Here is a 19569-nt window from a genome sequence, read left to right as displayed (position 1 = left end):
AACTTCCTGCTTGTTTACCTCTCATTATTTTTCCATTCCTTATAAACTTGGGGAGGTGGATGATTATTCTTATTGCTGAAACATTATTTCTTTATAATGCTTTTTGAACTCTTTCCCCATTATAACTTTTATCTCCCAAATAGGTTTTGACTAGTTCTATAATTCTATTCAAATTAACTTTAAAACTCAAATTTTGTTTTTTGGAATTGTGTTTTTTTTCTTCTTTATTTCTGAATGCTATTAGTTAATACATGATTCCTACGTGTGCTTTTTAGATGAATGCCTTCAATGAATGTCTCCCTGTTGTCAGGACTAAGTTAGACAGATAGTTTTATTTATCCACGGCTGTCTATATCTTTAAGATATTCTGTTTGAATTATGCACCTAATTTTTTTCTCCTGCCCACCCTGTTCATACTAGCCAGATAGACATGAACTAGTGAGATGGTCTAACTCTTGGGAGAACATGGGACCTCACAACAGGCAGTTATCTCAGCACAGTTCGTTTTTGGCCTCAAAATGTCAAAAGAGTCCCAGAATGGAATTATATGGGTCTTTCTTGGTCAGGAGCTGCCTCCACCTTTTTACTGTGGGTATCATCTGATATGTTATTAGGTCTATTGTAAGCAGTTGGTTTTTTGTTTGTTGTTGTTTGTTTGTTTTGCTGTAGTTCTCACTTTTCTTTTTTTCTTTATTAAAAACTGCCAGGAACCACAGGAAATGTGTTGTCATTCAGTGAAACAAGAGCACACCAGGTGGTTCAGCAGAAATCAGAGCAGTTCATGATTTATAACCAAAAGCAACTCACAAGGATTTACCCCTCTGCCTACCGCATTGACTCCAGTAACTTCAACCCACTACCCTACTGGAACGCAGGCTGCCAGCTAGGTGTGTACCCCTCGGGAAGGCGTGGTCCTCTGCATGTCTTGAGTCTATGCTGGCATTTTGCCTAATTCTCTCAAACTTTGAACTTGCGCAGTGGCACTGAACTACCAGTCTGAAGGGCGAATCATGCAGTTAAACCGAGCCAAATTCAAGACAAATGGAAACTGTGGCTATGTCCTCAAACCCCAGCAAATGTGCAAAGGTATGTGTTAATTTCCTAGTCGTGTATCTGAAGGCAGGTGACCGCTATTGAAGGAGCTCTCTAGAAAGTGTGATGCCCCAGTGTTTAGCAACATGATTTCAAAAAAGAGGTAGGTTCAGGTTAGAGTGTAAATTAAAACTCTTGTCACGCTATGATGTGTAGTATGTTCCCTCCTGAGGTTTTGCATATGAAGAAGGGCAGGGGTAGCAATGGATTGTCATCTGAAATCCAGTGCCCAGCATGACATTCATTGGGCATTACTTCTAAATTGGACTGTCTACCATTACTAAGGTCTGAGCCATCTCAGAAGCTTTTTTAGGGTGTATGAGTTGGAAATCTGGTGGCAAAATTAAAATACCACCTGAAACAATTTTATCAAGCCCTTTATTTTTTTTTTAGTTTTTAAAAAATATTTTTTATTGATTTCAGAGAGGAAGGGAGAGGGAGTGAGAGAGAGAGAGAAACATCAATGATGAGAAGGAATCATTGATCAGCTGCCTCCTGCATGCCCCACACTGGGGATCAAGCCCACAACCCGGGCATATACCCTGACCAGGAATTGAACCGTGACCTCCTGCTTTATAGGTTGACGCTCAACCACTGAGCCACACCGGCTGGCTTATCAAGCTCTTTAGTCAGTATGGTCCAATTACAAAACAGTGCTAACAAAAGAGGAAAGATAATGTAGTATTAGATTTAAAAAATGTCGTTTTAGGTGGGAAAAAAACAACATGTTTTTTGGTTCTGCTTATTAAAATTCTCCAAATTGGATTTTTAACAATTCAGGTTAAAATGTGTTGACAGGTGTATCTTCAGGATTCTTTACTTTGTATGTGTGTGTTTTCCTCTGCTATTTACTTAATTTCAGATCGTCTTTCTGTTTGTTATATTCACTCTATAGCCAAGATAGTTTAGGTTAGGAAATTATTTAAATCTGACACAACTGCTCCCCTTCCCTATACTATTGGCATTCGAGTGAAATGCTGCTCTTGCCCCCATGCCACGGTTGATAATTGCATCGCAGACAGATGCTTTAAATTGGCCCATTCCTTTGCCTTTGGGAGCATGGATTCTACCAAAAGCCACAGCTATGGAAATGCCAGCTGCTATTGCCTTCACGCAGAGGCCACACTGATAGTTATCTGATAATTTCTTGGCTCTAAGACACACTCTAGTAACTCAGCACTTGTCATTTCTTTTTTCTACAAGCTTTAGCTTGTGTGTATGTTAGTAGTGTGTGTTTCCATGCTACTAACATTATATTTTAACATCTGCTTACTTGGCTTAGGTACTTTCAACCCTTTCTCTGGTGACCCACTTCCTGCCAACCCCAAAAAGCAGCTCATCCTGAAAGTGATCAGTGGACAACAACTTCCCAAACCTCCAGACTCCATGTTTGGAGACCGAGGAGAGGTAAGCCACGTGTGACCCAGTGGTTAATTTAGTGACTATCTTATTGGGTTCACACTTCATCCAAAATGTCAGGTATTGTGTGTGTGTGTGTGTGTGTGTGTGTGTGTGTGTGTGTGTGTTTATAAATGAGACACTGATCTCAGATCACCAGTTATTAACCAGCTCTTATGGGCAAAGCACACACAGTCCTTGGAGGCATGAGTTCATATGATTCAACTCATTATTAAGACTGACATGGGCAATGCTAACATTGGGGTACAAAGAACAACTTTATTATCAATAGAAGCATTGCATAAGAGTATGTCTTAATTTGCCATCCACATTCCTCATCCCCTCCTCTATCCACTGATAAAGAACCTTATAAGCCAAGATAAGGAGGTTGGATTTTGTTTTAATTACAAAGAAAGACAGTCCCTATACATTTAAAAGACTACTCTAACTCCACAGACTATGTATTAATTACAAAGGTAAAGAGATATCTATTTAATGAAGACAAAGAGTTTATGGTAATACTAAACTGCAGAACTGCATGGTTTCCCATAACATTCATGATCCAGAAATGATGGTTTAACAGGTAGGAGTGGCAAAGAGCCTGATGGGCCACTCCTGACATCAACCACCTGCTCTTGGCCACATGCTGAACCTTGTCATTACTTGCTACACCTCTGTAGCATGGTTTTAAAATGTCTCCTCTAGCCCTAACCAGTTTGGCTCAGTGGATAGAGCATCGGCCTGCGGAGTGAAGGGTCCCAGGTTCGATTCTGGTCAAGGGAGTGTACTGTGGTTGCGGGCACATCCCCAGTGGGGGTTGTGCAGGAGGCAGCTGATTGATGTTTCTCTCTCATCCATGTTTCTAACTCTCTATACCTCTCCCTTCTTCTCTGTAAAAAATCAATAAAATATATTTTTAAAAATGTCTCCTCTATGACCACAGCAGCCTGTCTTTTTAGAGCTTTTATTCCATTGTTCCCCTTACAGCTGGTCTTGACCTTCTTGGCCACAATTTTCTCCCGACCTGTCAGCCCCTCTTATGTTCATGCCCTTCCTCTCAGGAGTGGCCCATCAGGCTCTTTGCCACTCCTACCTGTTAAACCATCATTTCTGGATCATGAATGTTATGGGAAACCATGCAGTTCTGCAGTTTAGTATTACCATAAACTCTTTGTCTTCATTAAATAGATATCTCTTTACCTTTGTAATTAATACATAGTCTGTGGAGTTAGAGTAGTCTTTTAAATGTATAGGGACTGTCTTTCTTTGTAATTAAAACAAAATCCAACCTCCTTATCTTGGCTTGTAAGGTTCTTTATCAGGATATTATGACTTTTTTGAGCGATGGAACCCTTTGGTATCTGATGAGGCCCTTCTCTGAATAATGTTTTTAAATGCATAAAATAAAATAGGGCCACACAGAAACCAATTAAAATTCACTTTATCAAAATATTATAAACAAATTGTGACATGCAAATATATGTGTTCATTAATACAGTAAGTAAATAGCAGGATTAGAGGTGGTCTAATAACTATTAGAATTTTAAGTTGTGATGAGTATAGTTGATTCATGAAGATTTCTGCAACAACCATAACGTGACATGAGAACATCTGTGATTTCTATGAGAGACAAAACTGCACTAGTAATACTACTATGTTGTCCTTTAGTCAGAGGGTAATGAAAATAAAGATAGAGGTTTTTCTTCCCATCCTGGCTTCCATTATCCTCTTATATTATTCATATTTCTGAGAATGAAATGACAATTTTTCTTGCTCCCAATCAGAAATTGTCATCTTTAATTTTCACTTTTTTTTTTTCTTTCCACATCTAGTAAATTACCATCTGCTAGGTGCCCTACCTCCCAAATCTCTCCCTGGACTTGCTGCCACTATCTGATTCCATTCTTCTTGTGTCTCATCTGGGTTACGGTGGGGTGAAGCAGACACAGTTACCTCCGGCTCACAGATTGAGGGATCTATATTCTCTTTACTCACCAAGCTCCTAAAAATGTATTTTCTTGGACTTCAAACATTCTCTCTGCTCTCTTGGGTCCCTTCGGGTTTGAGTCCTTCATTGCTCATTATCTGGAACCTGCACCAGGTAATGAGCTTCCAGATGGTCAACAAAGCAGGATGCCTTCCCCTAGAGGAGGGGTGATGTGGAGGGGGTGGGAGGAAGACTAAACACTCATATTTTTTCTTTTGATTATTTTTAAATCTTTTTAAATCTGTTAAAATTTATATTATAGTATCACTGATTTAACTACATTAAAATTCACAGATCAAGTGAGGATAAGCTCTATTAATTATTATGTAACCCAGTTCAAAGACAGAACCCCCAGAAAGCTTCTGTCCATCCTAGTCAGTACTGCTCCCTCATCAAACACCAACCCCTATCATAATAGAGTAATTTTGTCTGTGCTCAAACTTTTTTTTAAAATATATTTTTATTGAGTTTTTTACAGAGAGGAAGGGAGAGGGATAGAGAGTTAGAAACATCGATGAGAGAGAAACATCGATCAGCTGCCTCCTGCACACCCCACACTGGAGATGTGCCCGCAACCAAGGTACATGCCCTTGACCGGAATCGAACCTGGAACCCTTCAGTCCCCAGGCCGACACTCTATCCAGTGAGCCAAACCAGCTAGGGCTGTGCTCAAACTTTTTGTAAATTACTTTTACAGTATTCACTCTTTGTGTCTGGCTTGCTCAACATTATGTCTATATAGTGGAAATTTGTTATTTTTCATTGTTGTATAGTATTCATTAAATGGATATTTCATAGTTTATCCATCCCACTCATAACAGACATTTAGGTTGTTTCCAGTGTCACTATTATGAATACAGCTGCTCTGAGCATTTGTACAGAGACAAAAGCTCACATATCTGTTGGGTGTATACCCTGAACGCAAGTTGTAGATCATTGGGTAAAATTTGTATAGCGTTAATAGATATTGGCAAACAAAAATTTAATCCATTTTTTAATTTCTGTCCCATGTAGCTGTATCTATTGCACCTAGTACAGTTTCTTTTTCTTGTTAAGCACCTAATAAAATGGGTTACTGCTGAAATGTAGACATTTTGGCCAGTATTCTCATATTAATTAACACATGCATAGAAATGTATGAGTCATTATAATACACTCTCTTTATAGATCATCGATCCTTTTGTTGAAGTTGAAATTATTGGATTGCCAGTAGATTGTTGTAAAGATCAAACCCGTGTGGTGGATGACAATGGTAAGATGATAGTCTGTGTTCACTTTAATCAGGGTGCTCTAGAAATAGAATTTGCACTGAAAAAGAAAAATGTGTCTACGTAGAACAGAAATTCCTAAAGTCCATAACTGCCATCTGAGTTTATGTTAAGGGCTATTCAACACATAAAACTAAGTAAACATGGGATTAATGAATGAGATGTTTTGATGGACATTGTAATATAGGCTCTCAAGATTTTTGCTTTCAAAGCAAAAATTTTTTTCTCATGAAAAGAACAAATTATATTTTAAAGGGCTGAGTTAAAACTCCACTTAGGAAAATGCCTCTGTCCTGTTTTTATATTGTGTTTTTATTATGCACATCTATGTCCTGATGATTTCTCCTGTTTTCTGGAGCATGTAAGACTCTAAGGCGCAGGCAGCATGCTCTGGCAAGTCTTCTTGAATATGCACATGTGGTGAATGGGCAGCATTCTTGTATTTTTGGCTATAATGTAAAGACCGCTTTCTTTACCCAACCTTTGTGTCTTTTTCTTCGCAATCATCTAAAATTGTGTTCGTTCATACATTTGATAAACATTATTGCATACTTGTTCTTCTCAATTCTCAAAACATTGGAGACATTAGAAATTCAAAGAGAGACCTGAAGGGGAATTTTTCTAAGCACTACTTTAAGGAGAGGAATTTGGGGGTAAAAGAGTAGCACGAACTTATTACTTAAATACCATGCTTAAGAACTTCCTATATTGCATTTTCCTATCAGTGTTCAAAGGTTTTTTTTTTTCACCCAGAAGTAACTGAGAGGTCATCACTAAGTCAAGACAAAGAAAATCTCTTCTTTTGTTCAGGAGGGACTGCATTTCAATGCTTTTCAGTCCATAATTATGCCATTTGCTAAGGTGTTTAACAGGGTTAGCTGCTGATGCCCCTGAGTGCATACATTATAATAAAATTTATATTCCTTTTTAGAAAGGAAAAACTTATAGAGTACTTAAATTTTTATTAATTTAAATAATTATTTTATCTGAGAGAATCTTACCAAGAAATAAATGGAGTTTTGCATTTAGAATTTGAATTGAATTATAGACCTTTCTGTTTATTTTTAGTAGCTGTAAAAATACTTCATCTTTATGTATTAAGGTCTTGCTTCACAAGAAGCCACTGGAAATCATTAATGAACAGTCTAATTAGGCAATGTTCCTAATTGTGTGCCCCTAGGCACATTATTTTCTCTGAACATCAATTTTTCAACTATAAAATTATTTATAAATACTTATTTTCCTACTTAAAAAAAAGGAGTATGTGTTACCTGTGTAATTTTTGAATGTTGGTAATACACATTTTTTTTTCTTAAATAGAAGAAAACAAAAACAAACCCTGACCTACCACCCTTAGAAGATTGCCTTAAGAATTAAATAGCATGATATCTAAGCATTGAAATCTGCAAGAAACCTTCCTATGAAACAGTTGCTAGCGATTCTTGCAGCAGCAGAATTTTTGATGAGTGAGAGGCATAATTCTCTTGTGGGGGTGGGGGTGGGAATCATCCTTTATCATTTTATGCTAAAACATTCTTAGATCCTTACTATAGCTACTTTGACCTTATTGAAGCATCCTGAATATTGTGTGAAAGAGCTTTCCCTGCAGTGCAATTGGGCATCAAAGATTATTAGAATTGATGTAATCATTTACAGGCAATTTTCTTACCAATTATTTTCTAGCAATGGGGTAAATTCCGAGGCTTTATTTCAGTAAGGCATCATGGGGCGGCTTGGTCTTCTGTGTGAGTTTAATAACCATTGCAAGCAATTTTCACTGCCTGCTTTGCAGATGTTGTGGCCAATTCATTTTTAGCCAACCTCTTTGCTTTTTCTGATTTTTCTTTTCCTGTTTCTCTGAGGGTTTAACCCTGTGTGGGAAGAAACGCTGACATTTACAGTACACATGCCAGAAATAGCTTTGGTCCGGTTCCTTGTGTGGGATCACGATCCTATTGGACGAGACTTCGTTGGACAACGAACTGTGACCTTCAGCAGCTTAGTGCCTGGTAGGTATGGCCTGGCCTTGCCTCTATAGACTGGCCATTCCATTTTCTTCGGAAGATTTAATATATGGTGTTGATAGACACAATGTATGACATGTTACACGCGTGGAATGGTAATATGTGTGTTGACATGCTTTGTGAAATGTGAAGTCAAAATCCTAATTTGACTGTACCGGTGGGGAAGCCAAATGCAAGTTCAATGAAAGAAAACTGCTTTCTCTTCTCTTATCAGGCTACCGGCATGTCTATTTGGAAGGGCTGACAGAAGCATCCATATTTGTTCACATAACAATCAATGAAATCTATGGAAAGGTGAGAAAGATTATAGGGGTTGAAGCCGCATGCAACAATCCTATGGTCCTTAACAAAGTTACTTATTGACTAACTGCATCAAAGGACTGTACCTCTTGAGCAGAAAATTGTAGGGAAGCCCAGGGAGCCCTATGCTGTCCTGCGTTCAGGTCCCCATCCACATGTGCTCCTTCTGCTCCTAGGGGTGTGTACCCATTCCTTCCCCCCAGCGGGCCCCTCTGGGCTTGACAGAAAACTATTCTCTCAGGTGATCATTCGTTAACACAGTGGAGATAGAGTTAAATGTTGATTTTTATTTTAATTCTTAAAAACTCCCGGCTGGCTGCAATGGGAAATGTAGTGTCTCGGATGTTTGATGAATTACTTGTACTAACCAAGCTGTGATTCCAGCCAGTTCTAGGCAGGCTGCCTTCCTTGGATGCCGTTGTATTTAATAGAAAACCTAAAACTCAAGAATGAAATTTAAAGCCACCCACAGGACTTAAGAAAAAGACCACAAAAATGTATCCTAGTTCTCTCCTGACACTGCTCACTTCATTGTACGACTCCCTCGAGGTTTATAAATCAATAGGCTGTCCTCTGGTCATGCCAAGTAATTGGAGACTTGGCCACTGGAATGCGTTTGCAGAACCAGCTGGGATTTGGAGGGACTCTGAGAGCATTGAGTAAGGCCCAGAAAGACTGTGTTCTTTCCCAGAAAGAATGCGTAGCGTGGAGCTTCTCTGCAGAGGGATATACATCCTCTGTCCCTCAGCTTTCTCACCTGTAAGTGTGGAGTAAAAAAAGTACCCACCTCATAAATAAATAAATGTTATCCTTAGAAATCTGCCTGGCACATAATAAATGCTCAAAAATGTTGGCTGATATTAATATTAACCACGACTACATTGCTAGGGAATGGATGAATTCAGCCCCAATCAGGGGTGTATGTTTCTCACATCAGTCTTAGGTGATGGGATGTCTGAGAATCTAATCTCTAAGAGTGATGCAGTTTTATTCCTCGACTTTCTACGTGTAGCCCTGGGTTTCTGTTTGTGCTGCTTGTTGATACTTTTTCCTCTGGCCTAAATACACACAAACATAAGTGATCGAAAAATGACTCTTGAATTTCTAGGAATCCCAGGGTAACTAAGTAGTTTTTCTAGTATTTATCATACTTGACGGAAATCATAAAATTCAGAAGCTGTTTAAAAACTTGATCCAGAAATAAATTAAAACATGAAAAAGAAAGTGTTCCACAGGACTTCTTTCTCCTAAACAAGTGTTCACTTAGAAGTCATATAATTTATTACTCTCAAGGTCTGTTTGGGTTGGGATGCACAAACCGCCATGCGGTGGTGGTGAGTGGAGCCCTGAATGAACCCGTGGCTAAAATCACTGAAACCCCAAGTCAGGGTTTAGAGAGGCATATATGCATTTTTTCTTTCGTTTTCACTTGTGCCCCCTTGAACTGAGCCCAAATTGTGTTTGTCTGTTTGTCTCTTCCCTTACAGTGGAGCCCTTTAATACTCAACCCCAGTTACACTATATTGCACTTTCTAGGAGCTACAAAGGTAGTTGCTCAGCATGGTGCTTTGTTCTTGCTGACATGTGTCTTTTTAAAACAGTTATGGCCTCATGCTCTCTCATGTCACTCCATTTTCCTGCTTCCCAGTTTGAAACACACATCCGTTGCTTTCAGGCAGCTGAAGTTTTTAACAGTCTTGTTAACTGTGAAAACTTCTCCTGCCCCCTCGTCATCTCCGGGTTAGGAGACTTCTGGAAGGCTGCCTTCCTCACGAAGTAAGGTGGATAAGACGTGCATGACATTGTGCAAACATGCTGTGAGCTGCTGTTTCCTTGGTCCGAATATCTTGCAATGGCTGAAAATTTCCATTTTGTATTCCATTTTTCATGGAGCTGTCATCTTAAAAAGGCAAGTTGTTGACACCACTGCCTTTGCTGACTTTGTGGTTGGTCCTTTTGTATCTCCAGAACAGACAGCTCCAAGGTCTGAAGGGACTGTTCAATAAGAATCCCAGGCACAGCTCTTCAGAAAGCAGTTCCCATCACGTGCGGAAGCGATCGATCGGAGAGAGGATTCTGCGCCGCACGGCCAGCGCGCCGGCCAAAGGCAGGAAGAAGAGCAAAATGGGCTTCCAGGAGGTGGTGGAGGTAAAGGACTCGGTGTCTGAGGCTGCCAGGGGTCCGGATGGTGTTGTGAGGAGGACCACGCGGAGCCTGCAGGTGCGCCCGGTCTCCATGCCTGTTGACAAGTGCTTTCTGGGGGCTCTGTCGCTGCCTGTATCCGAAACAGCAAAAGACACCGACGAAAAAGAAAACTCTCTGGGTAAGATGCTTTAAGTTTCTCTAAAAAGAAACCCCTGTAAGCGGCATTTTGATCTCTAGTTATTATAATGTGGTTGACATTTATAGTCAAACACACTGAAAAATAAGTAGTTGTTAAAGTTATTTTTTTAAATATATATTTGTATTGATTTCAGAGAGGAAGGGAGAGGAGAGGGAGAGAGAGAAACACCAATGATGATACTCATTGATCGGCTGCCTCCTGCACGCCCCCTACTGGGGATTGAGCCTGCAACCCCGGGCATGTGCCTGATGTGAATCGAAGGATAACTTCCTTGTTCATAGGTCAACACTGAGCCGCATCGGCCGGACTAACCACTGAGCCGCACCGGCTGGACTAAAGTTATTTTTTTTAGACCAGATAAACTTGGGGGAGAGGGTGGTAGAAGAGCTTAAGCCTAAACTCACATTGACATCTGAAAGTAACAGTGAGGGATGAGACACCAGCAGGGGTGATTGCAGGGATCTGTTGGGTCTGGTAGAGAGAGGTGAAACCTGCAGAATACGAGCAGAGACCTTGGTTTTCTCGGTGGGTACCTTATATACTGATGGTTCTCAGGTTGAATAGGAATGTATTGATTTTTCTGAAGTTGAACATAGTTGTATTTCTCGCCCCCACATATAATACATTTCTGTGACTGGGAATGTTTATGGAGAAAGAGGAAAAACCAGATGTTAAAGCAAGTTACTATCTTCACTTAAACATCTCTGATTCCTCAAGAGGTAGCTCAGGCGCTGTTTTCCTGTGGCCTCGTTTCCCTGATCCCTGGATGCTGCTGGGCAGGCAGCCTGGCTGCAGCTCCTTCCGGGTTGTAGGCTCCTCAAGCATGTTCCCCAGCTCTTCCCCTAACTTGAGCAGAATACTTCACTCATATCAAGAACTTGATAAACAGTGAGGCTTGCCTTGTAATGTACCAAAGACTTCTTGGCTTGTGTCAGTGACCCCTTCTCCTGCCTTATTCTAGATAATTTAGCACCAAAACTGTGTTCATTTGATGTCTCTGAAACAAGTATGTTTTAATTAAATCAGAATAATTTCAGACAAGTCGAATGTGATACCTATTTCTTTTAGGAAATTCTCCTTTTATCATACAATCTAGTTTCAATAATCGATTTTCTCACAAGCACCATTTTGCTTATATTAATTTTTTTATTTTGAAGATATTCTAGGGAGATACACCAATTTTTGAATGGCTTATTTGAATAAGAAAAGGGAGTTTAAAAGTCTGAAAATTTTGCTAAGAGGAATATCAGAGGAGAGATGAAATACATGCTTCAAAATTTATATTAGAATTCCATTTGGGAGAAAATGAAACTACATTTAACAAAAATTGGTAGTTATTCTGTCAATGCCAAAATTAAGATTTTAATAGCATTAAGGTGAGTTAGAAAGCAATATTGAGGTGATGTTTCTTTCTTCCATTTAAAAAACAATTATATAAGTTAGTCTTTCATATATGTATATGTATATGTATATGTATATGTATATGTATATGTATAGATAAAATTTGTGGCAAATATGGAGCAATACATAGCCATGGAATTATTCAAGTTATAATGTAGAAAAAATATTAATTGGTGAAAATGCTGAATATAAAATTCTATACATAGTTCTATTCCTCTACAAAAACATACAGTGCCTGACTCTGAGTGGTAACATCATTGGAAATTTAATTATTTTCCTTATAATTTTAGGGTTTATCAAAGATTTATGATGAATATTTTTAGTTAGGAAAATATTTAATAAACAAATTATTTTTTATAGATCATGACTGAAAGCATTGAAATACTATTAAAAGAATCTGATCAAGAATACTTAAACGCCCAATATTGTCTTAGCACTATAATAAGCATGATGGGGTACCCCAAATTGCTGTGATTTGTGTGTTTTTACAGTTTTCCTTACTGTGCTTGATATTTTGCTTCCTCTTGTAGGGGAGATTGCAATATAAAATGTGTTTACTAGAAACAAAAATATGATAACAGAAAATTAGGCATTCACAATGGCATAGAATTAGTGACCGATTCTTCAATTTTTCATTTTAAAGACAATATATTGACATTTTAATATATTTATTTCACCTTCCATTTTGTTTTAGAAATTAATTATATCTTTTGCCAGAACAATTTTTAAAAATAATATGATTTGTACTTTTAATACACGCTTAACTCTGAAAACTTATAGTATCTTGCTTACAGGTACCACAATACTTTGTTTAACAGAGCTGTCTTGTTCTGTTTTTATTGCCATGCTTCTGTGTAGTACAAATCTGAATAGGAAACAACTTAAGGTAATCCTCACTGTAAAAGTATGGTAACTCATTGACATTTTTCTTTTTTTTTTGGATAATGAATATTACATCCTTAACTGATGTAATCGATATTCAAAGGGAAACTTCAGTGAAATTCCTATACATATATTTTACCATTTCATCACACAGATACTTTGTTGAAAATCTATGCAATCCATAATTATATCCTTCCACGATGTAACAGATTTACATTCTCCATTTGTCTGTCTGAAGACAAACATGAGTGTGTGCAGCTTCTACACAAAGTGCCAGATGTCACCTAAAATGTTGTTTGTTTCATTCAGCAGAAGTGGAGGATGGCAGCAGAAATGGGAAGGCAAGTATAAAAGATCAACGTTTTCCACATTTCAGCAAAAAGTTATCCTCTTCCTCCAGCGCTCTCCTCCACAAAGACATCAGCCAAGGGGACTCCGCTGTTTCTACTACCAAGATGTCAATCACAGAACAGGAGGGAGTGCCAGGTCCCAAGGGTGGGAGAACCAAACCAACAGTGTCAGGTGATGGCCAGGAACACCGCTGCCCCAACAAATCCCTCTCCCCAAAGAAGCATGTGGCTCTTAATCCTGCAGTTAACCTAACGCAAGATCCGTATGGTGTGAAAACTAAGGAGAATGGGAATGCTGGGGGCTTCGTGGAAGGGAAAAGCACACTGTCAGGAAGCATCCTTTCTCAGAGCGATCTGGAGATTAAAAGCGTGGATGGTAATTGCGGTAAGGGTAGAGCTACAACATCCTTTTCTTTGTCAGACGTCTCTACGCTCTGTCCTGACACACCTGACTTACATTCTACCGAGATCCTGCAGGAGAGTGACATTTCCCATCTTATCGACAATGTCACTTTAACGAATGAGAATGAGCCGGGCAGCTCCATCTCAGCACTGATTGGCCAGTTGGATGAGACCAGGGATCAGGCTAACCTCACAGTTGTTTCTCATCCTCATGGCACCCGTATGAGGTCAGACCATCCTCCCTTGCCCACCATGGACCTAAAAACGCCCTTCAAGCATGACTTTCCCCAGGGAAAACCCAAGGCATCCTTACTCTGCTCAACTCCGGAGCGGATTGCGTTCTTAAGTCCTGAGACCTCCGAACGCTCAACACACACAGTGGTTTGTGAAACTACCTGCACTCCTAACGTCTCCAAAACCAAACTAGATGATGACCCTTCTGCTAAGGCCAAGACAGGGGCCACGGACAGCAACCTGCCTTGTTCCTCTAACACTTCTCACTGCTGGTTACCAAAAAGTCCCACCCATGGGAAAGACTGGGAAATCCTGGAGAACAGCCTTGCCTCTTCCACCCACTTGACCCTGGGAGACGGGATAGCTGACCCCACGCTCTGTTTAATTTCTGGGGAGAGCAGTCTCGTGGAAATCGACGGAGACTCGGAAAATCTGTCTATAACCACCTATGATTATAGGCGAGAAGGCACAAGTCCCCTCGCTTCTCCTTTCAAACTGAAGCACAGTCGGGATGTGGTGGACCATTTTCAAAGAGGCTTGGGAAACGGCTACTGCAAAGCGACGCTCCACCCTCCTGTCTCTGAAATATTCAACACGAGTCAAGGGGTCAAAAATCAAAGTCGTTCTTGTCTAGCCTATCAGGGTGCTGGTTTTATGCATAAGCACTTCTCCAATTCAGATGCAAAAATGAACCAGACCTGCGTGCCCCCGTCTGGTGCCCAAGACTTGCATGCCCCTGCGCCCCAGCAGCCCCAGCAGCCTCCCCTGCCTGTTCTGAAGCTGCCCAGTCCTTGCAAATCCAAAAGCCTGGGGGACTTAACATCGGAGGACATCGCCTGCAATTTCGAAAGCAAGTACCAGTGTATTAGTAAGAGTTTCGTTACAACGGGCGTCCGAGACAGGAAGGGTGTGACTGTGAAGACACAGTCGTTAGAGCCTATGGATGCCCTGACCGAGCAGCTGCGGAAACTCGTGTCCTTTGACCAGGAAGACAGCTGCCAGGTGCTGTACGCAAAGCAGGATGCCAATCAGTTCCCCAGGGCGCTGGTCAGAAAGCTGTCATCCAGAAGTCAGAGCAGAGTGCGCAATATTGCCAGCCGTGCCAGGGAGAAGCAGGAAGCCAACAAGCAAAAGGCTGGGAACCCCACCCACGTGGGTGGAGTGGTTCTTCGAAACAAGCCGACGGCGCCCGCGCCCGCGGGGAACCGGCACTCCACGGGCTCCTACATAGCCGGCTACCTGAGCAACGCCAAGGGCAGCGGCCTGGAGGGCCGGGGCATCCCCGAGGGCGCATGCGCAGCCCTGCACGCGGGCCACGCCGACCAGCTCTGTTCGGATAATTCCGTTTTGCAGACAGAGCCAAGCAGCGATGATAAACCAGAAATTTATTTTCTTTTGAGACTGTGAATTACATAACGCTGCATTTTTCAATGTTTACAAGGTATTCTGTAGAACTGTCGAGCGTTTTCAGTAAACAGGGTCCTTGGCTTTGAAATGATTTGAACATGTATTTTTAAACTTGTATTTTGGTCTCCCTTTGACTCCACGAGTTCTTCCTGTTTATGCGATTATGTATAGATTTGGGTGGCATTCCCCACGTACCTATATGATCTTTCTCCCCTGTGGTGTAAACTCTTATCGGTATGAAATATGTGCATGCCCTCCATGCGAACCTTCTCAGCAGCTTGGGTGACAGTGTACGTATGTTTCACCTGAACTCACAGTCACCAACGTAGTCATTTTCACTCTCTAACTTGAGTTAGCTAAGAGACTTTGCAAAGGACGAAGGGATGAATTCTTTATTTTAAAGCCATTATCATCGTTCCTATTTTTCCTCCTTTGTTGAGAAGCCCAGATGCATTTTTACAACTCGGTTAAAAGGTGATTAAAATAGTTACCTTACCTTTTAAGATTTCTCTGCCCCAACCAGAATAAGAGTTCTGGTAGCTACTCCCCCCAGACCCTCTCATTTTACAGCAGGCGGTGAGGGTGTGGAATAAAGCAAACTTCTTTATTATAAAGTATACTAATATAAGGACAAACTTGTTGGTTTTACCTAAATTTTGTTACATATTTTTGCTAATGGCTTTGTATGTAACAAGAACACAGTTACCGAGCTGGTGGTTGTATTTTTGAATTTTCTGATTAAATAATAGGCTGCAAACAATGGCTTTCAGAATGAGGGACTTCCAGACACTAACAATAGTAGCAGAAATTGAAAACTTCCCCCAAAGCTTTTGAGGAATTCCCCCCCCCCCCAAAACTTTCTCCTAATAAAACCCAAGTGAATAGATAATTAGAAGAAACCTTTTCCTTCAGGGAGCCAAGTAACTATATTTTAGTACCAACATACATTATTTTCACTGTGAATCCATTTTTTATTGCATGTTCAGATGTCTCTCTTTGCTTTTTTGTAACATTCACTGCAATGATGTTCTTCGGGAATTCATGAAAATATAATTAAAGCAGATTTTTAAACACTTGGTGACCCCCCTTTTTATTTTCAATTGAAGTTCATATGATGACTGTTAAGTACAGAACTCAGAACACTTGGAAATATTTCCTTTTCATCTTTTGGCAGCAGAAGGGATAAGTTCTACAGGGGACGGTTTTAAGCAGCATTTTATGTCTCTGGGTGTTTTCATTATGCTTCAAAGACCATATTTGTAAGGTGACTTGAAAAGAAATCAAATATAATGAGTTCCTTGCATTTGGTGTTGACATTGCTAGTTTAAAAATATTCCTTCCTGCAGGGGAGGGTGGTTAGGAAGAGATCAACCAATGAACTTGTATGCATTTATGCATAACCCGTGGACAATGGGGTGGTGAGGGCCTGGGTGGGGGAATGTGGGGAGGACGGGAGTGGGCTGGAAGAGGTTAATGGGGGGAAAGGAGGACCTATGTAATACTTTAAACAATAAAGTTTTTAAAAAAAATTCCTTCCCAAATCCTGGGGGTGGGGGTGGGGGGGGAGCACAGGCAGGGGTTGGGAAAAGCAGGCAAGATGCTTTGTTTGGCAGATCAAAGTGAAAGAAACCATGGTTTGGAATCTAATCTGAGTACTGAAAGTTTGTGGTAAAATTGAAGATGTATTACCTCCTCTGCCTTATTAGGCCATCCCCAAACAGTAATTATGAAGTTCCTTTCTCTTCTCTTCGTAAGTTCTATTAGTAGAAGAAGATTGCATGTATGGGCAACGAACACACGTGGACACCAAGGGGTTGACCTGATAACCCATCACTTGGCACCAAACGTATTTTACTACTACGTGAAGCTTTGTTGTGTGAGGGAGGAGTGGGAAGGAAAGCAATCAGACCCTGGTTACCCTCAGTCCACAGTTCTGATCTTCCCCAATGCTGAGGGTGCTCCTTTCCTTGGACAAACACTGGGATGCTGGTTGGGATGGAAATGTAATGGTGGGAGGGAGAGTTACTCCTCTTCATTCCCTTAGTGAACTTGAGATGTTTTTGTCTTCTTGGGAGTTCTGAACCCACAAAGTTTCGTCCTTAGACTTTGGCTTGTTTTTAAAGTGTCCTTGTCTTAAAAGAGATTGGCAGGATGTAAATGTGTTGAAATTCATTTGCAAAGGGATAGAATGTAGCTGCCTGTCTGTTGTAATTTGACAGAATCTGTGTTCTTACAGAAATCCAGGAGTTTACATTTGGATGTCAACTCTGTCACAAAGTGATCTAGTAGTAAAATCTGTTTGGTGCCAAGTGATGGGTTATCAGGTCAACCCCTTGGTGTCCACGTGTGTTCGTTGCCCATACATGCAATCTTCTTCTACTAATAGAACTTACGAAGAGAAGAGAAAGGAACTTCATAATTACTGTTTGGGGATGGCCTAATAAGGCAGAGGAGGTAATACATCTTCAATTTTACCACCAACTTTCAGTGCTCAGATTAGATTCCAAACCATGGTTTCTTTCACTTTGTAGTAGAATGGATCAGGAACTCACACAGTCACAAGGAAATCACACAGCAGGTGAGATCTCAAGCAAGATAGTAACAGGCTTGCAATTTTTTTCTTCCTTTTGCGAGCTAGCAAGTCCAGGAAGCCCTCAGTCTCTGCCAGGTCTGACTAGAACAAACCCTATGTAGTTTCAAAGTTTCCTCATTTGACTTCTTTCTTGCAAGCTAGATGGAATATTCCAAGGCTGAGCAGTGACAGGTGGCTGGGAGAGTTGTCTACAGCAGTGGCAATATCCACAGAAGACAAAGTTTCTTTACATAAATCTGATCAAGCCATCTTTCCTGCTTAAAAGCCTTTAGTGGATCCCCAGATTTATAAAATAAGGTTCCATATTATTGCACACCAGGTCTTCTTTGATTTGGTGCCCTTGTCTGTTTCTACAGCCTGGTTTCTTCTGCCTGAGAATGCCCTTTCCTTCTTTGCACACTGCATTTTCCAAGGTGTATCCTGGGAGATCCTGTTCTCTAGAGAGTCTTCTCTGATTGTCGTCTTCTCTTCCCTTTGTACCCAACCCATCTAGAATTTCTTGATTCCATTTGGGGATCCCTTATTCCCCTCCATTGTATCAATCTGTTCACATGTCTGCCTCCTCCACTGGACTTTGACTTCTCTGAGGGCAGTAATTAGACCTGTGCCCTTTCCCTAGCTCAAGGCCTGGAACAAGATTCTGTGCTTTTTTTCTCCTTCCACACACACAGCAAACTGAGACATTGGACAAATGTTTTCTCTCACATTTGCCTACGTTCTCTTACTTATCAATTTATCAAATGTTTACTGGATGCAAATAGGTACCAGGCTTGTTAAGAACAGAATCCTCTGGCATATTTCAACATGGTTCTTTATGTCCTGCTGCTGCTGGAAACTTGAGGGGAATTTTCTCCATATTCACTGTGAGGACCTAGTGGAGCTCCTGGAGGTAAAACTCACAAAGGTGTGGGGGCCCAGTGACTGGTTCACCCTGGAGTTTTTAATTCTCAGATTGTCCACACTGAGCCTCCAGTAATTCATCCATTACAGCTTTTCCTACTCTGGCATTGGTTCCCATGGAGGTGACTGTTCCTGGGTTTCTGCTCTGGTAAGTTGTGATTTTCTGTATTCAAATATAAAAATTCTCTCCAATTTTGGGAGCAGCAGTTTGCCCTGTGACCTTATATCTGTGACAGATCTTTTAAAAAAGCTGTTAATTTTTCATTTTGTTCTGCTTTATAACTGCTGTTAGAATGGAGGGGTGACTTCTAAGCTGCTTAATGTCAGATTGGAAACAGAGTCCTGAATCACCCACTCTTTAAAAGAAACTAAAATAGTTGACTTCTTGCTCAATATTACAGAAAAAGTACCTACAGCAAAATCTAACATGCTAACATTGTATTGAGGGTGGTGAGGTGGGTGCATTCCTAGGGAAGCAAGAATGAGGATAAAGGCAATTGAGGCAAAAAAAAAAAAAAAGAAAGAAAGAAAGAAAGAAAGAAAGAATGAAAGAAAGAAAGAAAGAAAGAAAGAAAGAAAGAAAGAAAGAAAAAATTCAAGAGGATGAACTAATAAGATCGCCACATCTTCCTGACACAATCAGCCAGATGCTGAGATTTGCAGGATGTCTCCTGAGAAGCCATATGGAAACACCACACCTCAGAGCGGTCTATCGGAGAGAAGGGAGGGTGAGAGATGTACCTCCTGGTGTCCTTCCCATCTACTATCTTTCAGTAGTAAAGTTCACCTTACAAGGCATTAACTTCCTATATGTCCAGGTTGTATTCTGTAGCCCTTCCAGGCAGCCCCTGGGGCAGTCAGAGCCTCTGGCCTGCAGTGTAGCAGTCACTCCCTCTCATTTGGGGCTAAATGTGGGGGCCTTCAGTGTTCAGTGGCAGTGGCTGGGACTTAAACACTGGGTATATTTCAAATAGCTAGAAGCATTGC

General features: G+C 40.7%; 1 protein-coding gene across 3 annotated transcripts in view; it reads left to right on the top strand.

Annotated features, from left to right (window-relative positions):
- PLCH1 (phospholipase C eta 1) overlaps nucleotides 1-15152 on the top strand; it is a 156200-nt gene extending 141048 nt beyond the window's left edge. The window contains exons 15-23 of one of the 3 annotated variants that reach the window (XM_054710964.1): nucleotides 708-887; nucleotides 979-1086; nucleotides 2375-2499; nucleotides 5645-5729; nucleotides 7608-7754; nucleotides 7984-8063; nucleotides 9557-9616; nucleotides 10038-10392; nucleotides 13006-15152. In XM_054710964.1, coding sequence (XP_054566939.1) covers nucleotides 708-887; nucleotides 979-1086; nucleotides 2375-2499; nucleotides 5645-5729; nucleotides 7608-7754; nucleotides 7984-8063; nucleotides 9557-9616; nucleotides 10038-10392; nucleotides 13006-15089 — 3224 coding nt within the window. In that variant the 3' untranslated portion in view covers nucleotides 15090-15152. The remainder of the gene's footprint in view (nucleotides 1-707; nucleotides 888-978; nucleotides 1087-2374; nucleotides 2500-5644; nucleotides 5730-7607; nucleotides 7755-7983; nucleotides 8064-9556; nucleotides 9617-10037; nucleotides 10393-13005) is intronic. The other 2 variants (XM_028146487.2, XM_008142214.3) reach the window with 2 other exon arrangements.
- The last annotated feature ends 4417 nt before the right edge of the window (nucleotides 15153-19569 follow it).

Source organism: Eptesicus fuscus, chromosome 3 (assembly GCF_027574615.1).
Source record: "Eptesicus fuscus isolate TK198812 chromosome 3, DD_ASM_mEF_20220401, whole genome shotgun sequence".
Classification (NCBI taxonomy): domain Eukaryota; kingdom Metazoa; phylum Chordata; class Mammalia; order Chiroptera; family Vespertilionidae; genus Eptesicus; species Eptesicus fuscus.
This window is presented reverse-complemented; position numbering and strand designations above follow the sequence as displayed.